Source organism: Pseudophryne corroboree, chromosome 9 (assembly GCF_028390025.1).
Source record: "Pseudophryne corroboree isolate aPseCor3 chromosome 9, aPseCor3.hap2, whole genome shotgun sequence".
Lineage (NCBI taxonomy): Eukaryota > Metazoa > Chordata > Amphibia > Anura > Myobatrachidae > Pseudophryne > Pseudophryne corroboree.
This window is the reverse complement of record NC_086452.1, coordinates 442,319,495-442,338,140: the sequence shown is the minus strand read 5'-3', so window position 1 is coordinate 442,338,140 and position 18,646 is coordinate 442,319,495. Positions and strand designations below refer to the sequence as shown.

Genomic DNA, 18,646 nt, shown 5'->3' with positions numbered 1-18,646 from the left:
TTAGGGAGAAAATGCGGACGAGTCCTCAGTTCTGCCCTATCCGAATGGAAGATTAGATAAGGGCTTTTATAAGATAAAGCCGCCAATTCAGATACTCTCCTGGCGGAAGCCAGGGCCAGTAACATAGTCACTTTCCATGTGAGATATTTAAAATCCACCTTTTTCAATGGTTCAAACCAATGGGATTTGAGGAAATCTAAAACTACATTTAGATCCCACGGTGCCACCGGAGGCACCACAGGAGGCTGTATATGCAGTACTCCTTTAACAAAAGTCTGTACCTCAGGAACTGAGGCCAATTCTTTTTGGAAGAATATTGACAGGGCCGAAATTTGAACCTTAATAGATCTCAATTTGAGACCCATAGACAATCCTGATTGTAGGAAATGTAGGAAACGACCCAGTTGAAATTCCTCCGTCGGAACACTCCGATCCTCGCACCACGCGACATATTTTCGCCAAATGCGGTGATAATGTTTCGCGGTGACTTCCTTCCTTGCCTTAATCAAGGTAGGAATGACTTCTTCTGGAATGCCTTTCCCTTTTAGGATCTGGCGTTCAACCGCCATGCCGTCAAACGCAGCCGCGGTAAGTCTTGAAAGAGACAGGGACCCTGTTGTAGCAGGTCCCTTCTCAGAAGTAGAGGGCACGGGTCGTCCGTGACCAACTCTTGAAGTTCCGGGTACCAAGTCCTTCTTGGCCAATCCGGAGCCACTAGTATTGTTCTTACTCCTCCTCACCGTATAATCTTCAATACCTTTGGTATGAGAGGCAGAGGAGGAAACACATATACTGATTTGTACACCCAAGGTGTTACCAGTGCGTCCACAGCTATTGCCTGTGGATCTCTTGACCTGGCGCAATACTTGTCCAGTTTCTTGTTGAGGCGAGACGCCATCATGTTTACCATTGGTCTTTCCCAACAGTTTATTAGCATGTGGAAGACTTCTGGATGAAGACCCCCCTCTCCCGGGTGAATATCGTGTCTGCTGAGGAAGTCTGCTTCCCAGTTGTCCACGCCCGGGAAGAACACTGCTGACAGTGCTATTACGTGATTCTCCGCCCAGCGAAGAATCTTGGCAGCTTCTGCCATTGCACTCCTGCTTCTTGTGCCGCCCTGTCTATTTACATGGGCGACCGCCGTGATGTTGTCCGACTGAATCAACACCGGTTTTCCTTGCAGGAGTGGTTCCGCCTGGCTTAGAGCATTTTAGATTGCTCTTAGTACCAGAATGTTTATGTGAAGAGACTTTTCCAGGTTCGTCCATACCCCCTGGAAGTTTCTTCCTTGTGTGACTGCTCCCCAACCTCTCAGGCTGGCGTCCGTGGTCACCAGGATCAAATCCTGTATGCCGAATCTGCGGCCCTCCAATAGATGAGCCTTTTGCAACCACCACAGAAGATATACCCTTGTCCTTGGCGACAGGGTTATTCGCAGGTGCATCTGAGGATGCGACCCTGACCATTTGTCCAACAGATCCCTTTGGAAAATTCTTGCATGGAATCTGCCGAATGGAATTGCTTCGTAAAAAGCCACCATTTTTCCCAGGACTCTTGTGCATTGATGTACAGACACCTTTCCTGGTTTTAGGAGGTTCCTGACAGGTCGGATAACTCCTTGGCTTTTTCCTCGGGAAGAAAAACCTTTTTCTGAACCGTGTCCAGAATCATCCCTAGGAACAGCAGACGTATCGTCGGAAAACAGCTGCGATTCTTGGAATATTTAGAATCCAGTCGTGCCGTCGAAGAACTACTTTAGATAGTGCTCTTCCGACCTCCAACTGTTCTCTGGAACTTGCCCTTTTTAGGTCGTGCAAGTAAGGGATAATTTAGATGCCTTTTTTCTTTGAAGAAACATCTTTTCGGCCATTACCATGGTAAAAAGGCCCGGGGTGCCGTGGATAATTCAAACGGCATCGTCTGAAACTGATATTGACAGTTCTGTACCACGAACCAGAGGTACCCTTGATGAGAAGGACAAAATTTGGACATGGAGGTAATCCTTGATGTCCAGGGACATTCCGGTTCGCTATCACTGCTCTGAGTGACTTTATCTCGATTTGAACCTTTTATGTAAGTGTTCAAAACATTTTAGATTTAGACTATGTGTCACCAAGCCGTCTGGCTTCAGTACCACAATATAGTGTGGAAAAATAATACCCTTTTCCTTGTCGTAGGAGGGGTACTTTGATTATCACCTGCTGGATATACAGCTTGTGAATTGTTTCCAATGCTGCCTCCCTGTCGGAGGGAGCCGTTGGTAAAGCAGACTTCAGGAACCTGCGAGGAGAAGATGTCTCGACTCTCCAATCTTTACCCCTGGGATAATACTCGTACGATCTAGGGGTCAACTTGCGAGTGATCCCACTGCGCCCTGAGACTCTTGAGACTACCCCCCCACCTTGAGTCCGCTTGCACGGCCCCAGCGTCATGCTGAGGACTTGGCAGACGCGGTGGAGGGCTTCTTTTCCTGGGAAAGGGCTGCCTGCTGCAGTCTACTTCCCTTACCTCTATGTCTGGGCAGATATGACTGGCCTTTTGCCTGCATGCCCTCATGGGAAAGGAAAGATTGAGGCTGAAAAGACGGTGTCTTTTTTAGCTGAGATGTAACTTGGGGTAAAAAAGGTTGGATTTCCCAGCTGTTGCTGTGGTCCCCAGGTCCGATGGACCGACCCCCAAATAACTCCTTCCCTTTATACAGCAATACTTCCATCTGCCGTATGGGATCTGTATCACCTGACCACTGTCGTGTCCCTGACATCTTCTGGGAGATATGGACAACGCACTTATCTTGATGCCAGAGAGCAAATATCCCTCTGTGCATCTCACATACATATATATAGAATGCATCCTATTAAATGCTCTACATGAATAAAATATTTTCAGTCAGGGAATCCGACCAAGCCAACCCAGCACTGCATCTCCAGGCTGATGGCGATCGCTGGTCGCAGTATAACCACCGTATGTGTGTATATACTTTTTAGGATATTTTTCCAGCTTCCTATCAGCTGGCTCCTTGAGGGCGGCCGTATCTGGAGACGGTAACGCCACTTGATAAGCGTGTGAGCGCCTTATCACCCTAAGGGGTGTTTCCCAACGTACCCTAATTTCTGGCGGGAAAGGGTATAACGCCAATATTTGCTATCGGGGTAACCCTACGCATCATCACACACTTCATTTTATTTTATCTGATTCAGGAAAAACTACAGGTAGTTTTTTCACTCCCACATAATACCCTTTCTTGTGGTACTTGTAGTATCAGAAACACGTAACACCTCCTTCATTGCCCTTAACGTGTGGCCCTAATGAGAAATACGTTTGTTTATTCACCGTCGACACTGTATTCAGTGTCCGTGTCTGTGTCGACCGACTGAGGTAAATGGGCGTTTTTTAAAAACCCCTGACGGTGTTTCTGAGACGCCTGGACCGGTCCTAATAGATTGTCGGCCGTCTCATGTCGTCAACCGACCTTGCAGCGTGTTGACATTCTCACGTAATTCTCTAAATAAGCCATCCATTCCGGTGTCGACTCCCTAGAGAGTGACATCACCATTACAGGCAATTTCTCCGCCTCCTCACCAACATCGTCCTCATACATGTCGACACACACGTACCGACACACAGCACACACACCGGGAATGCTCTGACAGAGGACAGGACCCACTAGCCCTTTGGGGAGACAGAGGGAGAGTCTGCCAGCACACACCAAAAACGCTATAATTATATAGGGACAACCTTATATAAGTGTTTCTCCCTTATAGCATCTTTTATATATATACAATATCGCCAAAATCAGTGCCCCCCCTCTCTGTTTTAACCCTGTTTCTGTAGTGCAGTGCAGGGGAGAGCCTGGGAGCCTTCTCTCCAGCTTTTCTGTGAGAGAAAATGGCGCTGTGTGCTGAGGAGATAGGCCCCGCCCCTTTTTCGGCGGGCTCGTCTCCCGCTATTTTTGAAGTTAGGCAGGGGTTAAATATCTCCATATAGCCTCTGTGGGCTATATGTGAGGTATTTTTTGCCTCTAATAAGGTTTTTATTTGCCTCTCAGAGCGCCCCCCCCAGCGCTCTGCACCCTCAGTGACTGTTGTGTGAAGTGTGCTGAGAGGAAAATGGCGCACAGCTGCAGTGCTGTGCGCTACCTTTATGAAGACTCAGGAGTCTACAGCCGCCGATTTTGGACCTCTTCTCTCTTCAACGTCTGCAAGGGGGCCGGCGGCGCGGCTCCGGTGACCATCCAGGCTGTACCTGTGATCGTCCCTCTGGAGCTAGTGTCCAGTAGCCAAGCAGCAAATCCACTCTGCACGCAGGTGAGTTCACTACTTCTCCCCTAAGTCCCTCGTTGCAGTGATCCTGTTGCCAGCAGGACTCACTGTAAAGTAAAAAACCTAAGCTAAACTTTCTCTAAGCAGCTCTTTAGGAGAGCCACCTAGATTGCACCCTTCTCGTTCGGGCACAAAATCTAACTGGAGTCTGGAGGAGGGTCATAGGGGGAGGAGCCAGTGCACACCACCTGATCTGGTAAAAGCTTTACTTTTTTGTGCCCTGTCTCCTGCGGAGCCGCTATTCCCCATGGTCCTTTCAGGAACCCCAGCATCCACTTAGGACGATAGAGAAACTACAGGTAGTTTTTTCACACCCCACATAATACCCTTTTTTGTGGTACTTGTAGTATCAGAAATATGTAACACCTCCTTCATTGCCCTTAACATGTAACGTGTGGCCCTAATGGAAAATACGTTTGTTTCTTCACCGTCGACACTGGAGTCAGTGTCCGTGTCTGTGTCGACCGACTGAGGTAAATGGGCGTTTTAAAGCCCCTGACGGTGTTTGAGACGCCTGGACAGGTACTAATTGGTTTGCCGGCCGTCTCATGTCGTCAACCGACCTTGCAGCGTGTTGACATCATCACGTAATTCCCTAAATAAGCCATCCATTCCGGTGTCGACTCCCTAGAGAGTGACATCACCATTACAGGCAATTGCTCCGCCTCCTCACCAACATCGTCCTCATACATGTCGACACACACGTACCGACACACAGCACACACACAGGGAATGCTCTGATAGAGGACAGGACCCCACTAGCCCTTTGGGGAGACAGAGGGAGAGTTTGCCAGCACACACCAAAACGCTATAATTATACAGGGACAACCTTATATAAGTGTTTTCCCTTATAGCATCTTAATATATAATAATATCGCCAAATAAGTGCCCCCCCTCTCTGTTTTAACCCTGTTTCTGTAGTGCAGTGCAGAGGAGAGCGTGGGAGCCTTCCTAGCAGCGGAGCTGTGTAGGAAAATGGCGCTGTGTGCTGAGGAGAATAGGCCCCGCCCCCTTTTCGGCGGGCTTCTTCTCCCGTTTTTCTGACAACCTGGCAGGGGTTTAATACATCCATATAGCCCCAGAGGCTATATGTGATGTATTTTTAGCCAGCATAGGTACTTTCATTGCTGCCCAGGGCGCCCCCCCCAGTGCCCTGCACCCTCAGTGACCGTTGGTGTGAAGTGTGCTGAGAGCAATGGCCCACAGCTGCAGTGCAGTGCGCTACCTCATGAAGACTGAGAAGTCTTCAGCCGCCGATTTCTGGACCTCTTCTCTCTTCAGCATCTGCAAGGGGGTCGGCGGCGCGGCTCCGGTGACCCATCCAGGCTGTACCTGTGATCGTCCCTCTGGAGCTAGTGTCCAGTAGCCTAAGAAGCCAATCCATCCTGCACGCAGGTGAGTTCACTTCTTCTCCCCTAAGTCCCTCGTTGCAGTGAGCCTGTTGCCAGCAGGACTCACTGAAAATAAAAAACCTAACAAAACTTTTACTCTAAGAAGCTCTTTAGGAGAGCCACCTAGATTGCACCCTTCTCGGCCGGGCACAAAAACCTAACTGAGGCTTGGAGGAGGGTCATAGGGGGAGGAGCCAGTGCACACCACCTGATCCTAAAGCTTTTACTTTTGTGCCCTGTCTCCTGCGGAGCCGCTATTCCCCATGGTCCTGACGGAGTCCCCAGCATCCACTTAGGACGTCAGAGAAATCTTTTTGACACTTCGTATTTTTTGTCTGGGTTTTTCCAGGCTAATTTAAATAGGTCCTCTAACTCTGCAGAATCAGGGAAAGTGACATTAGGCTTGTTTTGTGTAAAGGAAAACGACTGCTGTGTCGCAGCGTCCTCTAGAGGGAGCTTTAACACGTCCCATATAGCCAGAATAAGGGGTTGAATACCCTGAGCAGAAGTGGAATCCCCACTAAAGGGATCCAAGTCCTCCCCATCCTCCTGTATATCCTCATCTGTGTTATATAGTAGAGCAGGCAAACCACGCTTTTGTGGTCCTAAAGTAGAGAGGAGGGGCTGTGTAACATCTGCCCTAGCAGCTAAGTCTGCAACAGCCTGTTGTAGTAGTGGAGTTTTCTGAACAGTAGCAGTGAGTTGTGAGGACATATCAGACATCATAATCTTAAGAGCCCCTAACCAGGAGGGCTCTGGACCCTCTCCCCCAGCCCCCTCACTGAGTTGTGAAGACTGGCTGCATTGTTAACATGAAACAGAATCAGATGATAAGGGAGAGAATCTGGTGTGGCAGACACAGCATAGCTTGTGTTTACCTATGTTTTTAAATAAAGTAATTTTTATTGACATATCATAATACCGAACAGAGTCACACAATGGCAGGATCGGAATATAAAGGCAATCAGTAGCATGAAAGACTAGCATGGAGGTTGATACATAGGGATATAGTACAATACATCTGTTCATATTATCGGAGATATATAGATTGCACATCTTGTCATATCAAATTAAGGCTTAGGCAATGTAGATTACCCATATCAAAGGAATAGTTTCTGTAGACCCTATACACCATACATACGAGTATTCTTTGATTTTTTTTAGATATTTACCATGCTAGAAATAACCAAGTAACAAAACTAACCCCCCACCCCACAGCAATAAAAAATAAAGTAAAAGCATGTGTATAAATTGACAATAAGTGGTGTGCACAGAGGAGGGCAAATCAGCAGACCTAACAAATCAGTCTCAAACACAGATCCCATCAATTCTTATATGTCTACGGTTGATTTTCTTGATCCAAGATATCTCAAATGTATACCATATATACAGTATCATGCACCCAGCGGATAGTGAAGAAAACAGAAGAGAAAGGATTTCGACAAGTTAGACCTTGGTTGAGTAAGGGGAGTCCATCCATCTGGCCCAAATATTGCCAAACTTAACAATAGCTCCACGAGACATATGCATATCTTTCATGTTCCATGGATTCGTTAACCAAGGCTATCCACGCCCCGAAAACAGGGCCCGTCTGCGCAAGCCACCAGCGGGCTATACAAACCTTGGCTAGGGCACATAGGTTTTGAAAGTATTGTGTACCAGGGGTGTTTACCCTTGTTTACAGTAATCACAACTACATACACACAGACAGTAATACGGATCAAGCCTGCCCTTACTGTATGTGAGAGGAGACACACACAGAGAGACACCAGCACACCCCTGCTATACAGCTTCTGTGAGGCTGTCAGCTTACTATATTCACAGTGAAACACTAATGATTTCTGTCCTGTATAGGACACAGACTGTGTACAATAGTGGCTCTCCCCCTTTGCTACACCCTGTACCAGTTTTCCAGCGTGTCTTGTGAGTCAGGAAGTGCTGTGTGTGCTTGCTGCTGCTGCATTAAGCAGAGGAAGGTCCCCAAAATGCCGCTGTGCAATGCTTTTGCATTTCTGCAGGGCGGGGGGGGGGGGGGCACTGCAATCCTGGCCATCCCCCTGCATGTCTGAGTGCCTGATTGTAGCCGATCAACTCGGAATGACCCCCAAAGTCCCCTATTCTGCTTAAAAACATCACACAAGTGCTAGTTTAAGCTATTCCAAGCCAGTTTACACGGGGGGCTCTAGCGGGTCCCCCCCCCCCCCCAGGAGGGTCCCCCATGCCGCGCCCGCGTTCAGCCGCACTGTGAACCGGGGGACCCCTCTAGCGGGCCCCCGGTTTGTACTCACCACAGACATCACCTTCAGGCATATGTTAGGGGTGTTCGGCGTGCTGCGATTGCGTCAGCTAAGGCGCAGTGCCCCGCTGAACAAAACCTCTCAGGACGGTGGTCCTGCAGTGGGGAAGTGGCTCTGATTCCTCGCAAGGCCAGTGACCCCCCTCCTAACTCCCATGGCGCAGGTATGCTGTTGCCCAAACAGCATACCGAAAATAATAAAAGTTTAAAAAAAACTGAAGAAAAATCTCTGGAGCTGCAGAGTGCATCCTCTCCTGAGGGCACTTTTTTCTAAACTGCCTGTGGGAGGGGGCAATGAGGGGAGGAGCCAGCACGCCTAGTGAAGAAATTTAAAGTGCACCGGCTTCTTTGGACCCCGTCTATACCCCAACGTACTAAGTCTCCCCAATATCCCTTATGGGATGCTAGGGAAATGACAGTTAAGAGCTGATTGGCTGGTCATTTATCATTCTTTATCCATCTCTACTTTATCACTTTTTAAGGCTTAATACATTTGGGCTAAAGTGTTCTATTGGACCAGATTCAAACACCTCTGAGTTGTGAATCAGTGCAGGTTTTCCTGTTGCCTGTCTGTACGAGAGGTGAAATAGCAGAGAGACACAGCATCCTCCCCACTTTGGACATCTCACTGGTTGATCATATAGCATCTCTTCTTGTCCCGCCACCTACCAACAGTCTGCCGGGGGGTTTCAGCGATGCAAAACTTCACCTGCAATAAGCACATAAACAGCAGCAGGGTAATCCCCCACTCTGCACACAGATATCACCGTAAGTGCACACTCACCTTCTCCTGAGTGGTGTCTGGATCCACAGAGAAATACCCCAGTCTCTCAAACTGGAACTTATCTAGGGGCTTGCTGTTCTTTACAGATTGATCTACAAGGGCATCTGGGATTATGGTCAGGGAGTTCTGTAAAAGGGTAAGAGATGGTGTTAAAATACTCTCAACTTGCGAATGTGTTGATTTTTTTTTGCATTTTTTTTTTTTATTGGGCACTTGAGACACTGTGGGCGGGATGTATTAACATACATCGCCGCCCCCCGCAGCGATGCTAATCGTATATGTACTAACGTATGTGGTAACATCGCAATGAGGTGACGGAGGTTCCCCGCGATACCTGTGAGGTGGTATGTGGGGGGTCTCCATCACCTCCCTGGCTGGGAATCAGGCAGCAGGCTGTTCCGGACGCCTCCTCCCTGTAGCTGGAAGGACCTCCGTCTGTGTTGCTAGGGGGAGGAGTTTAGCTTCCGGGACCAGGGCTGCCTGGAAGGAGGTATGGCGGGTGTCAGCGTCTGCTGCATGGGCCGGTGGAGGTCGGCGGCAAGAAGCTTTTTGACCTGTCGACATTTTAAATGTCTGTATTTTGACCATGTTGGGATTTTGACCGTCAGCCAATGGTTGTCGGTGTTTTTACAGCCGGTATTTTGATTGTAGGTAAATTGACCGCATCCCCAATAAACACGCTTAAAACGAATTCCTGTAAGGTTAAAGTCGCAGCCCAGTGTGTGTAGTACAAGCTGTGGTGTTTCGCTGAGTCTGTGACGTGACAAAAGCTGTGTACACACGGTGAGATCCTTGCTATGCCCGATGTTGAATATGCGATTTCCCTTGAACTCCCCCAGAGCCCAGATAGCACAGAGAGTACAGATTTTGTACTTTCGATATTGACTATGTACGATTTTGACTAAGTGCCAATTTGGACTATACTATGTATTAGATAGTACGCTAGATAGTCAAGATTGACTTGCCTGCACAGTCTATCTAGCCTTATGATACCGACACGCGGGAGTGCGCTTTGGGATCGAAACGGTATCGCAACCTGCCTCACACCTTGTGATTTCCACTAACTTTCCTTGCGATTTTGACTATATAGGCTATATCTCACCGTGTGTACACACCCTAAGACACAAAGTTTAAAGAGAACCGTGAGACAGCAGAATCCCACATCGGGGAAAGGTTGGGAGGGAACTCTTTCAGAGGCTAATGTGGATCTGAGGCTGGAGGGCGGGGGGAATCAGAGGAAGAGCAGCGTCCCCCGCTTGTTTGTAGGGACAGTAATGTGAATCTGGGGCTGGGGGATCAGAGGAGGAAGAGCAGCGTTCTCCCCCTTGTTTGTAGGGACTGTAATGTGGATTTGAGACTGGGGGGGGGGAGAGATCAGAGGAGGAAGAGAAGCCAATAATTATTTAGATATCATTTTTGACTATATAAGGGTACGGGTCGTTGGGTCGACTCGACCTCGGTCAACAGTCATTAGGTCGACATGGGAATTAGGTCGACATGTGAAAAGGTCAACATGATATTTTGGACTTTTTTTGGTGTTTTCTTTGTAAAGTGACGGGGAACCCCAATTAGTGTACTGTGTCCCCTTCGGGCAGGTTACCGTTCCCAAACTGTAGTCCCCGTGGAACGTCAAGTATGAAAGTCCAAAAAATTCGACCTTTTGACCTGTCAACCTAATGACCATGTCAACTTTCAGTGGTCGCCCTAACGACCGTATCCCCTATAAAAGTGCAGAGATCCAAAATCCATCAGACTTTCTATCCAATAAAATATTACACGTCGTCATGGAATGCTGAAACATACAATTCTGTGGATAGTTTGAGAACTTACATGGTTTACATCCGTTAAGAACCCGCCAGGAACTTCAGAAGGGTCTTCAGGAGTCTTGTGTAAGAATCTGAAACAAGACCACACTTGTCCATCTTTGTCATTTATCAATCTGTGCAGACACCGCATGCGTTGTGTGCTACTCACAGTCGGTCGTACAGACGCACTTCACACACCAGAGGGTGAGACACCCAATGTATAAACGCCTTAGGTTTCTCAGCCACCTCGGACTTCATGCAGGTGACCTCCAGCTCCACCACTTTCCCATTTCCATCCTATACAAAAAAGAACAAGGAATATACAAAGATGTAGATCTGCTGGGAGGAGGCCAAAATCACTTCTCAAAGCAATATATGTGGAGTGTGTGTTCCACTAGAAGCCAGGATACATTTCACATCATGTCCAGAACCTAAAGCAGAGTTGAACGTTAGTCAGTTTTGCAGATGCATGTCTTTTTGCATTGCGCATGCTCCGTAGCCAAACGTACGCACCTACGCAATATTCCACCTTCAGCTGAAATGTAACAAAACACTATAGCATCAGTGGTCTGAACCTAAAAGGGTTAAAATCTAGAGACAAAAAACAAAACAAAAACATAACAGTAGAACAGCAGTGTACAAAACCATGGAGCTTATATAATAGCCTACGAGGCGGTGCGGTAATTCCAGCAAGTCTGCCTGCATTTTTAAAGGGGCAATCCTTTACAAGGCAAAACCAACCCGGTTTTGTCTCGTTAATGATTGCCGCTTTAAAAATACAGGCAGACTCAACACTTTTCCTGCACAGTCTGCAGCTCGAAAGCTATTACATGAGCCCCTATGTGTGAGATGTGAAATAGCAGAGGACCAGCTGGTGACCCCACTTTGGAAATTCACTAGTATTGTAGAAAAGCTTCTTGTCGCAACAGTTATGGGAACTGCAGAGGGGTTTCAGCAACGCAAAGCAACCTCTACTGTAAATGGTAGAAGGACAAGGCTTGCAAGATGTATAGTACTGTAGGTATTCATTTACACAAAATACAAGAGGTGGGGGGCAAGCCTTAATGTCCATACATATTAGAGGTATCCGCACGGATATCAACATATCCTTCCAAGCCTGGCAGCCCCGAACACTACATTGTTTGGAAAACGTTTTTTGCAAGAGAATCGGGAGCCCTGCTAAACGGAATGGGGGTCGTGTGTGTGAGAACGGTGGGGCTTCCATATACCCTAGCCAGGAAGTGCACCCAAAAATGACATTTTAGTGAATAGGAACATCCATCGGTTATCAGTCATTTATATAACGCAATGTGTAGGTTTTGCTGCTTAAGAACGAATGTCCAGCTTATGTAGCTTTCATGGGGAGCGAGGTCCCGATTTCAGTGGAAATATTCTCTAGTGGCGGAATGCATTAATTTGCTGCGGATTTGCACCAATTCCTCCAGTGTTTACAGATGTCATACCATAACACTATACAACACTCACCTTTACAATGTTCTGTACAGAGATGACATATCCAGCATGTCTGAGGCCTACAGACTGGTCAGGGGTCAGACGCTTATATCCCTTCTCCATTACCTACAAGATAATGGTTAAATACTTACTTCTTTTGAACATGGTTAACAATACATCTGATCTACTATACATTACTGCCACCTTGTGGTTGGGGTCCAGACTACACCTTCCGACTTTGATCACCCTTGTACATTAGATTTGTTCATACACTTGTACAACTGTACAATACTAGACAGCGCTGCAGCAACTTGTAGCTCCACATGGAAAGCCGCTGGCTGCCTACCTCCGCTCTAGACTATTCATTTGCAGGCAGGAGCCTATATATCTGTAATACCTCTTGATTTGTCTGTTTTATTACAATACAACGCTGTAAATGCTAATGAGTGATAAACCAGTGAGCACAATGGTCCACAGCGATTTACCTCTCTGAAGTCTGTCTGTTCAATGTACACCGTTGAGGAGAAAGGAACAGTGTGAAAACCTTTAGACTCGTCAGCTGGGAAATTTGGAACCTTGACTTCACATGCCTGTCGGAAGAAATCAGCGGTTACGTTACAGGACTTGAGCCTAAACATAATGAATGGCACCATCAGCCCTGTCAGGCTCACCTGCTCTCCAGGGAAGTTGGCGATTGTGACTTTCAGAGGTTCTAGCACAGCCATGACCCGCGGGGATGTCTCGTTCAGAACCTCTCTGACGCAGGCTTCCAGCAAGTGAGGCTCCATGGTTGTCTGAGCAACCGTAACCCCAACCTACGTGTGAAAGCGCAAACCATGAAGACTTAGAAGTAATAGATGCTTCTGTTTAACCTACAGATTTAGACTGGCTCTTTAAGTAGGGCAAGCCCCGGATTTAGATCAAACAGAATTCCTTTCATTGGCCCTCTGATACAACCCATCCCTGCTGTGTTATATTTATTGGCAACAGAACTGAACACTGCTGCATGTTGTATAAACAAGACTGAAAGGCACAGAACGAATGAATACAGGAAGTGGAAACCATTTAGTAAGAATTATAGCAGGACATGAGCAAGTGGATAAACTAGTCATCCATATAATGAAAAACGTTTAGATATATTATAAACCGCAAAATTCAAACGGTTCCATATTGTAGTCACCCAAATGATAAAGAAGCACTTTACCTGCAGACCTGGAACTTTTAGAACACTTGATACTTGAGAACGAGTTTTTATTAAATCGGAACATGCAGAGTTCCAGGCTCTATGCTTGATTACATGAAGCTCAGCACACTGGGGCTAATTCAGAACTGATCGCTCGCTAGATTTTATTTTATTTTTTTCCCCTTGCAGTCCTGCGTTCGCAGAGTCGCCGCCTACAGGGGGAGTGTATTATAGCTTTGCAAGTGTGCAAACGCATGTGTAGCAGAGCTGTACAAACAGATCTTGTGCAGTCTCTGAGGAGTCCAATACTTACTCAGCCGCTGCGAACACTTCAGCCTGTCCGGGACCGGAATTGACGTCAGGAACCCTCCCCTGCAAACGCTTAGACACGCCTGCGTTTTTCCAAACACTCCCAGAAAACGGTCAGTTGACACCCACAAACTCAATCTCCTTGCTGATCACCCGTGCGAATGGATCCTTCGCACAAACCAATCGCTAAGCGGTCGATCCGCTTTGTACCTGTGCAACGCGCCTGCGCATTGCATACGCAGTTAAGACCTGATCGCCCGCTGTATGAAAACGCAGCTTAGCGATCAGGTCTGAATTAGCCCCACATTTGTGATGACAGATGGCCGCTCGGCTGGTCTGCCGACTAATCTAACGACGGGTAAGGTTTATGCACAAACCATCTTGTGCATACAGACTTACCAATCCACCGCCTGACAAGCCTGGCCACAGGAACCGGTAGTGATGTCATTGTTGGCGTTTCCTGCGGCAGGCAGATGTACCGTTATGTCTGAGAGGTATAGCGGCATCTGCCGTGCTGCACAGCCTACGCGATATGTCTGATTGACGTCGTTCGCAGTCCTATTGCCTTTACACACAGCCTTGGTGCAGCCGATCTATATCGTTCATCGGCCGTGCGAACGATATATATCGGCAACTGTGCACCCAGCGTAAGTCATCATGTGCTACTGAGCGTCCTATCTACTCGCTGGAAGTTGTGCGTCTTTTAGGAAGGAGCGGATAAACACATTCGTACCCTTGCGCAGAAGTTGTTAATGGCTTCGGGTGGGAATCCTCTTCGCCGTAGAGCAGTCAGTGTGAACAGGCGAGGGTCATCCCAATCCCTGCATTCGGGAGAAGCATTTTAAAGGCTGACCGGAACAGAGACGGTAAGGAGAAGGTTTTCTTGCATGAATTAAACCTCTCTCTCCTACCTGACTGCTCCAGTTTCCACCAGTTTGATAATCTTCCTCTTTGACACCACGGTATAGTGCAGGTTTAGCCGTCCATATTCCCACTGCACAGGGCAGTAAACGTCCAGCGCATTACACAGCCAGAAGTACGACGACCGTCTGTGTAAAGATTGAGAGATCACACTTATTGCTAGTGAATGGAGCCAGTGTCTACGGTATAGGTGGGCCACACAAACTTCAGAGAAAGCTACTTGAAAGTCATATTGCAATAGGGGTATTGCACCTACATGGCTGCAGATCAGACCCCACATGTAAAACAGTAGAGATTATTCAGTTTAAGAGAGCTGGGGCCACTTTCAGCCCACGGGCAGCCCTGGACTAGTGGAAACGACTGGTTCTGTGTGAGAGGTGAAATTGAGCAGTAACACCCAGTCTCTGCCCATTGGAACTCTCACGGCTTTCCTCTGGCATCACTACTTGCCCCCGGGATCTATGGATGGAAGATAGCCGGTGTGTTTGAGTGATGCAGACCGCTCATAACTCGCTCTCAGCTCCCCCCGTTTGTAGTCATTATGCTGTGTGTCTAGTATATTGGCTGGGGGAGAGGCTCAGGACTTCTCATTGCTTAGGTGCAGTCTTGCTGGCGGCGTGCGATTACTCCTACCTGGCCTGGAACTCTTTGGTGCAGAGAGAGTGAGTGATGTGTTCTATGGAATCACAGAGGCAGTGCGTATAGTCGTACGTGGGATATATACACCTGCGGAGAAACAACCAGCATGGGATCAGCGGCACCATTCAAAGCGGACACACAGGGCAACATCTTAATGTATGTATGTATATATGCAACTTACTAGAAGACAATTATAATACACAGGTTATACAACTAGCATTGGCAGAGATGCAAGCACCAGACTGGAGAACATGGTCTCATGCCTGGTAATTCTGGGACCTACCATTTGTCTCCTGTGCGGTGGTGAGGGGTGTATTTTATCCGATAAGCCACTGGGTCCATCTTCCCATCCTCCATTACTATCTTCATCCTCAGTGTGACTTCGCCCTCTGCAAATTTCCCCTTCCTCATTCCCTGGGAGCACAAATAAGACAAAATACTGGACAACGATCTCCGATATGTTGTATTGAAAAGAGAAATGACAGGATCTGGCCAAATTTGTTCATAAGTGAATTGCAACCTATTTACCTGGAAGAGAAGCAACGATTCTTCAACTGGTCGGTCTCTCCAAGGGGACGGTGGCGGATTGTGTCCTTTAATTTCATCCACCTTTTGGTGACAGGCGTAGGCATGTCCCCTGAAACAGATTTAACCACATATGAATCATGCACTTTGGATGCCACTTTGTGGCACAATTCTAAATCTGAGGGCTGATGGGGGATAGAGGGGGCGGAGCTTTCACACTATAGCCACCAATCTATACCCCAGTGTCAACATGTTCCAGTGTCCCCTAGAGGGCGACTGAGAAAAACGGTTTTGCCTTCAGTTAACGAGGGGTGGGGAGGGGATACAAAACAGCACCAACCAGTGAAATCCCCATAGTGCGAAAAGTGCTTCAATAAGTGAACCCATAGATACAAACTATTCTGTTTAGGACAAGCATCATTACCCAATTACACAAGGTGGTTTCCTGGCGGCTGATCATCCTAAACACAGGCTACTGTGGCCACTAGCAGAAAGACTTTAGGGCAGTACGGATGGTGTAAGGGTTAGCATTACTGCCTCACATCACGGGTTTGATTCCCATCATGGCCTTAACTGTGTGGAGTTTATATAGTCTCTCCTTGCTTGCGTAGATTTCCTCCAACAATCCAAACCCTAACGTGTAAGTGTGTTCATGTACATGGGCAGACTAGATGGGCCTAGTGGCTCTTATCTGCCGTCAAATCTAGGTTTCTATGGCTTACATCCAGGTCCTACCAAATTTCCAGGCCAGTTCAGCCTCCGTATTACGCTAAGAACACCACATATTCTGTTCTTCACTATTCACCTCTTAATGAGCTCCACCGCCCACTCGTACAGCTGGTCAAAGTTATCGGAGGCGTGTGTCACAGCGTAGGGCTTGTATCCTGTAACAGGAAAGAAACAGGCTAATAAAATATTACAATCCAGGACCCCTTCCTGCTGCCGCTTCTTCTCGCTGCAATAACAAGAGGCCTGCAGGGTCTCCTCCTGGCGCCATGGCAGGGACACAGCAGACTTATCACTCACAGATGACAGCGCGCGTCACACATCGGGTTACAGATGGAATCCTGATGTTGTAAATGGCGTCTTTCACCCAAGCTGGTGGGGTAAATTTACTAAGACGGGAGTTCTATTTAAGATGGGATGTTGCCCATAGCCAATCAGAATCAAGGAATTATCTCCTAGAAGGTGCTAAAGGAGAAGTAGAATTGGATTGGTTGCTACGGCCAACATCCCATCTTAAATAGAACTCCCATCTTAGTAAATTTACCCCGGCGGTGTGAGCACTCATCCATAAAGGATGTCAGGGCATGCCGGAACTTGTAGTTACACAGCTTTAATCCGCTTATTAATTCATGATCTTAACGTCCTGGAAGTTTATGTCAGGACTGTTGGTACGTTCTGCACATATGCAGGTGAAACGGTAGCCGTCGCTTCTAATTAACCAAATTTCAACAAACTATTGTTTTATAAAAGTATAAAAATAATCAATTTTAAATTAAGCGCTTTGCAATGCACCCTTTCAGTTTGTTGGGTACTATCGCGCACAGAAGATATACAACGGCTAACGTTTATATAAAAAAAGAAATCTATATTTAATCAAATAAACAAAAAACAGAAAATCAAATGGCCCCACAATTACTGCATCCATGTGGAAATGCGTGAGAATAAAAAACAAACAAAAAACAACGTAGTGTATAGATGAATACCAACCGAGCCATTCTACCATGTCTTTGATGGCTGTAAAATACTTCTCCTCCTCTTTCTCTGGGTTTGTGTCATCGTAGCGTAGAAAGCAGATTCCGCCATTGGCCTGTGTGCACATATATTAGAAATGGACTGAGCGAGTGATGGACAGTCATGCCGCTGCTACCCTATGCTCTATTACGGGTGTAGTACGGTATGCAGGCGGCCGAGCTCCCAGCGACCAGCATACAGGCGCCGGGATCCCGACCGCTGGCATACAGACAGCGCGGCGAGCGCAAATAAGCCCCTTGCGGGCTCGCTGCGGGCACGGTGGCGATTTATTCTCCCTCCAGTGGGGTCGTGGACGCCCCAAGAGGGAGAAAAAAAAAGTGTTGGTATGCCGGCAGTCGGGATTCCGGTGCCGGTATACTGTGCGCCGGAATTCCAACAGCCAGCAAACTGAAGACCACCCCTCTATTACACACCATGGTGAAGGTGCAGCATCCTGCATCTGGACTACAAGGCCTAGGGAGCCAGTCAGTTTATATAAGGCTGCTGAGGCTACATATATTTGTGGAAGGTTATGGTTCGTTTACAAAAGAAGCCCCCCCCCCCAACTCCTCCTTCCCCGCGGACTGGAGAAAACTGAAAAAACACGTTTAATGTAGCACTGTGGTGCTCTCTTCAGGAACCAACAAAATCCCCAAATATTGCTGCCTGTAACACCAAGTGTTAATAATATAGTATCAGGCCTGACCGCTATACTAATAACATGGGAAATGTTCTATATAGTTATACGTCCCAACATTGCAACAGAAGTAATTCGGAATGGTAACACCACATTGGGGGTGTAACTAGTGATTCCATATGGCTCCTTCCTCCAAGATCCCTTGAACTACCAAGTGATATTCATCTATTCACAGGACTGGTCCTTCCTATTGGGACTATTCTGACTAATGAGAGACCAATGAATGGTAAAATGTATGAATATCCCAACATATGATGAAACTGGATCAACTTGGGTCCTAGGATGAGTGGAGGTACAGTTGGGAATTCTTCTAGGTGAAAATCCCATAAAGCAGTAATCAAATATGTTACTCAATTGTGTCATTATGGAGTATATTCAATTGAAGTCGAAAACTGCCGTCTGTCGAAAAGACGGCAGTTTTCAACTTTTTAATGTCGAATCGTGATTCGACCTATTCAATATTTTCGTCAAGTCGATGAATTCCGCCGATCCACGTGCTTGTGTCGAAAACGGGGCCAAAACCGACAGGTTTTGGCCCCCTTTTCGACCATCTCAGTCTGACATCAAAAGATGTTGGACTGAGATGCG

General features: G+C 47.2%; 1 protein-coding gene across 1 annotated transcript in view; it reads right to left on the bottom strand.

Annotated features, from left to right (window-relative positions):
• Positions 1–18,646, bottom strand: part of QARS1 (glutaminyl-tRNA synthetase 1) — a 179,830-nt gene that overhangs the window by 22,011 nt on the left and 139,173 nt on the right. Inside the window, exons 11-23 of the mRNA XM_063941120.1 lie at positions 17,338–17,437; positions 16,430–16,508; positions 15,628–15,736; positions 15,383–15,513; positions 15,094–15,186; positions 14,451–14,588; positions 14,273–14,360; positions 12,719–12,862; positions 12,533–12,637; positions 12,081–12,173; positions 10,765–10,892; positions 10,621–10,687; positions 8,791–8,916 (exon numbers count right to left, since the gene is read on the bottom strand). Of these exons, the coding sequence (XP_063797190.1) occupies positions 8,791–8,916; positions 10,621–10,687; positions 10,765–10,892; positions 12,081–12,173; positions 12,533–12,637; positions 12,719–12,862; positions 14,273–14,360; positions 14,451–14,588; positions 15,094–15,186; positions 15,383–15,513; positions 15,628–15,736; positions 16,430–16,508; positions 17,338–17,437 (1,401 nt within the window). The remainder of the gene's footprint in view (positions 1–8,790; positions 8,917–10,620; positions 10,688–10,764; positions 10,893–12,080; positions 12,174–12,532; positions 12,638–12,718; positions 12,863–14,272; positions 14,361–14,450; positions 14,589–15,093; positions 15,187–15,382; positions 15,514–15,627; positions 15,737–16,429; positions 16,509–17,337; positions 17,438–18,646) is intronic.